Source organism: Penaeus monodon, chromosome 20 (assembly GCF_015228065.2).
Source record: "Penaeus monodon isolate SGIC_2016 chromosome 20, NSTDA_Pmon_1, whole genome shotgun sequence".
Taxonomy (NCBI): Eukaryota; Metazoa; Arthropoda; class Malacostraca; order Decapoda; family Penaeidae; genus Penaeus; species Penaeus monodon.
The window spans coordinates 23,016,106-23,021,108 of NC_051405.1; the positions used below are offsets into that span (position 1 = coordinate 23,016,106).

The 5,003-nt window shown below is 38.6% G+C and overlaps 1 protein-coding gene across 2 annotated transcripts in view; it reads left to right on the top strand.

Annotated features, from left to right (window-relative positions):
* Nucleotides 1–4,997, top strand: part of LOC119585707 (forkhead box protein P1-like) — a gene marked incomplete at its 5' end in the record, with an annotated part of 71,485 nt that extends 66,488 nt beyond the window's left edge. For both annotated transcript variants that reach the window (XM_037934385.1, XM_037934387.1), the window contains 2 exon segments: nucleotides 1,059–1,134; nucleotides 1,275–4,997. In XM_037934385.1, the coding sequence (XP_037790313.1) occupies nucleotides 1,059–1,134; nucleotides 1,275–1,754 (556 nt within the window).
* Between the last annotated feature and the right edge of the window lie 6 nt (nucleotides 4,998–5,003).

Here is a 5,003-nt window from a genome sequence, read left to right on the forward strand (position 1 = left end):
GAATTTGCTAATTGTTTGCAAGCCCTTTCCTAAAACTGAGCCAAAAATTATAGATTTTAAGGTACTTCACACCCAGATGTGTTTTCCAGTAGGTATTTCTAGAAATCAGAAATCTTTTAAAGAAGTAATTGCTTTAGAAATTGTTATTTGTGTAGTAAAAAATATAAATAAAAGGGGGAGTTCACCTCATGATAACCATCTGGGTGTTCCCAAGTAGAAGTAGACATTAATATTCATCTACCAACTTAAAACAACCAGAGGACCAGTACCATCTTCAGAAACTGCAAGTACTTTTGAAACTATTCTCTTTTTCCATCTTTTCAAATCTCCTTTTGGCCCTTTTCTCTTTACATCTCCTTTTACGCTTTTTTTCCCCCTAGTGGAATGCCGGATAAAAGTTGTTGCTTTTATCAAATGTTTATCTCCTCCATTTGAAAACTATAGATGTTGTCCCGTTTTCAAACATTTCTTGGTGTACTGCACTTTCAAATGGTCTTTATGCTTGACATTTCTCTTCACTTTAGCTTATCTTAGCCAAAAAAACATACTTTCCTTAGTCACAGCGGCCGTTTTCATCATTTTTTACCAAGGTAAGTTGAATATCAATTATCTCTATATATAGACCTAATATAGGGAAGTATCACTAGGAGGAAATACATGGTCATTAAAGCAGTCAGGCCTTTTATTTTGTTAAAATTTGTTTTCGACAAGAGAACTTTTTTAACAGTAAGTATTGCATGGTAAGTGTGTAAGCTGCAGTAAATAATGTTGTATTTTACATATTTACTGTTTACAAATTACAAAAAGTGCATGTATTTTCAAATATTTGCTTTTTAGTGTTCCACAGTATTATAAATAATATGGTCTATAGAAAATGAAATACAGTATTGTATGTCCATACTTATTACCAGTAAACTGGAATCTTGCAATTGATATAATATTTTAAGAAAATTATATGAAAACAATATTTTCATGTCCAAATCTGGGAAACTTTGAGAACTGACAGGTTAACCATGCTTAGTCTGAACTTGCATCTAATCACCACTTACTTCTTCCAGGGGTGTGCCAAGCAAAAGCCCAACTCTCACAGGCAGCCCAACTCTTTACGGCGAGGCCCTCAATGCTAGCCTGCAGGTTTGTAATTTTAAAATACTTCTTTTAGTCTCATTACTGTGGTTGCTTGCAAAATACAATCCTTCTAGATATATTGTTATTTTCAATATCCTCTTAGGAAATTAGATGATCAGGTTAAAGATAAAAATCTCATCTTACAGGCTGCCTTGGCAGATTCTAACCTGCCGCTGTTGAACACTGCCTTCAGTGTTAGCTCCAGTGTGGAGAAGAGTGGATCCCCACCTGTATCCTACCATGAAGCAATGACACGTCATGAGGAGGAGGAAGAGTCTTCACACAGAGAGCGTGAGCGTGAGGAGGAGCCCGAGGACTCCTACCCATCACAGCTGGTCAAGCAGGAGATGACAGAAGAGGAGACGCCAATGGAAACTCAGCGAGACTGTGAAGACGAGACACACCCTGCAGCTTCTCCTGTATCTCACTACCGTCATTATTCTGGGATGGAGGAGGACCGGCCCCGCTCCCATAGCCCAGTGCCACCCAGTCCTGTGTCCCAGCCACCACCACCACCTCCAGTGTCCCACTCAATGCCCCATGTGCCCACTTCACTGGGACTCCCCCCACCTCTGCAATTACTACACGAGGCTCACATGAGGCAAGGACCTCCTCTAGAAGGCTAGTGATGTAGGGTACGTGAATGGAGTGACACATTACCTCCCAGTGGTTAAAAACTACATAAAAATCACCACTTTTCCTACTGCCATCTTCCTCAACAAGCCAGCCAGTGGATTCTGGCAAGGAAGCAAGATATACAGCCAATTATGTATATCTTGCAGTTACGTTATCTGGTATCTTTTATTTAGATGGTGTATTATCTCCTGTACACAAAGAAAAAAAAAGCACTGGCTTGTGTACATGATGCAGGGAAACCTGTAGGAAAGGAAGGAAGAATTTGTTATTTTTGCACTGACGGAATTAGACTTTCTAATAGTAATTGTTTCATATCAGACTAGTCTTACCTAAGGCACTGTCGTCGGTCAAGGCACAAGTGTGTATGTTCTCGGTGATGGACAGACATTGTTTTGTACAGAAGGTTTTGACAAGGATGTGATCGCATACTGTAGTAAAAGTGTAGATTGAACTGGACTACAGGAAGCGCAGGCAGAGTCTTCTGGAGCCTCTAGCCTCACCTAGTGTAGAGTAGCCTAAGGCAACAGATGGCTGGGCAGCCAACTGTGTACCATTCCTAGATGGGTCACCAAGATCCATTTGTGCTTTCCTAGCCCCTGAACCCCATCCTTAGCCCAGTAGATATTGTCCAAGCATGCGTCACATTAAGTTCAACTTAAGACTTAACACATTTCAAAAGTCTTAGTTGAGCAAAAGTCTAGGCACTGAATCATATTTATTACTTAAAGGGACTACCAGCTAAAGTTAAATCATTTATCAAGTGCCATATTTTGAGTCCTTTATGAGCTAACATGTTGTCAGTATAATGCAGTTAAATTTGATCTCAGACTTTAAATAGCTCTTCCATGACAATTACTAGCACCTCCAGTCAGTAAACCCTTAAATTTGTTTCACTCTTATTAAACTAAATGAAAGTTAGTATTTTAAAAAATCACCTTTGTGTAGCAAGTCTACAAGAAATAATCTTGTAAACTTACTGCAAAAGGCAAAGTTACATTATCAACATAAATATATCTTCCTGACGCAGTAGTCTTGTACCTCAAAGAAACCCACCTATTTCCATTATTTACACTATTTATTTGTTATTTATATTGTAGAGTAAGTGGGGTTAGGACAGCACAGAAATGAGATCCCTGGTAGTATAGTGTTCTAGTGTAAATTAGATTTAAACAGCCATCCCAAACCTAGTGAGACATGGGAGATGTGATTGTGTAGTTGTCTGAAATATGTTTTTGGGGTTCAGTTCTTGTAAAGGACTGCAGTCAGTAAGGTTCAAAAAAGTGTAGTGTAACATGTCAATTATGTGAGGAATGTTTCACCTCTAAAACAGATTTTCAGGACATATGACATGGCGTCATAGAACACTGTCAATGGTGTTATTTTAGATTCTTTTATTGGTTCTTCCTTTTTAGCTGATTAAATTAAGAAATAATGCAGGGTTTACTGTGACATTGAAATCTAAGTGAACCAGTGAACTGAATTATAATTATGGAATTATCTGTTGCCTGTCTCTAACCACATCATTTGCTGCAATGACTCATTATAACAGTGACTGTGACATTAAAGTCCCAAGTGTCTAAGACAGCCAGAACAATGTGTATACCCTTCTCCAAAGTAAGTTCATTGGGCTTGGTTCGTAGGAATTGCATAGAATGGACCACTGTTGTAGAAGCATTGTTAAAAATGCTACCATATGATACATACTCAAGCCTGTGTATTGCATTACCACTGTAGGTTAGCCTTGCTGTGTTGGGGAGTCAGAACTATGTTGGGTATGCCAGTAACCAGAAATCTCATGTCTTCTCTTAACCATTTCCATACATTCAGTTCCTAATCCCATCTCACTGTTACTGTAGATTGCCATTGTTTCATCAAGTTCCTTTATATACAGTTGGTGTACTATATCTGTCACATGCAGTTGGTGCACCCACTGCCAAAAGATGTTGCAGTGAACCCCCATTATAGTTCTGTTCCCTATATCGCCATATGTCCCTGTTGGTCGCAAGTCACACGGTAGTAGAACAGCTTCTTGTAGAACATTCCCCCCTTGGGCAACATCATGCCCAGACCCCAAGCAATAACTGTCTGACGTATGACTGAGTGTATTACCATGAACAGTTCCCCCTCTCCCATTTTGCAATGTCCAGCTACTGTCACTGAATGTGGCTCTCTGTAAGGTAGTCGTTTAGAGGTGCTTTGTTTATTTGAAGCTGCTATATATACATTGAACATACTGTGTAAGCAGAGGTTTATTTCACTGTGACTTGCAGAGAGCCCTAGGTGCAAGCATGGATGAGACGTGAGACCCGTAACATGCGTGTGGTTTAAATACTACTTCAGAAAGGTTTGTTTTAATCGACAGTGATAAAAAGCAAATCTTGCCGAAGAGCAAGTTTGGTCTGGATAAAACAAAGCATTTATTTGCCATGGTGATATCATAATTTTCAGAAAAAGACATTACAGGCAACAGATACGAACAAAAATGACTGTTGGCAGTATGTTTTTGTTAAACAAGTGTAACACAATGTCCACATGCATTAAGGGCCTCCTGTATATAATCTCTTGAATGAAGTGAAACGCATTAAACAAAGTAAGGAGAGAGAGTGATTTAGTTGGAAAAATATTCCACACTGAATTGCTTACTACAGACTTGACTTTGGTAATTGCGTGACTTAATGAGCCAGATCAGAGATCTGGCCTCGTACAAGTGTACAGATTTTTAAGTTACAGGTATTACAACCATCCTTTTGTTCATATTGTAAATTCAACAAAGGCAGCATCTAGTTGTGTCTGCCAAGACTCACTAATATTATTATTCAGATTTAGTCCAGAGAACTATAGAAGATGAATAAAGCATGTCCTCAACTCTATATTTATATGGCAAAATGCTTTGTATGCCAGACATGTTCATTAATGATGAAAATTAGTGTGTTTTGATATTCAGCGCATAAGTGAAGAATTTCTGTCCCTATAGTCTCATTCCCTACTGCTTGAGCAAAATGTATACAAGATCTCCATTGTCCATAGTAAAGTTACATCTTCCAGTGTGTGGAAATAGACTGAAAAGTTTTACTATTCAGGTAAACAGGGAGGTGGCATCTGTGATCTATTTACTCGGTGAAACTGAAGGAAAACTACATGACCAAGATGCTTGAACCTTGAGGTTTGTGTGTGTAACTAATATAAAGAAATATTAATTTAGTGGACTACTTCAAAGACCATGTGAAGATCTGAAGTGA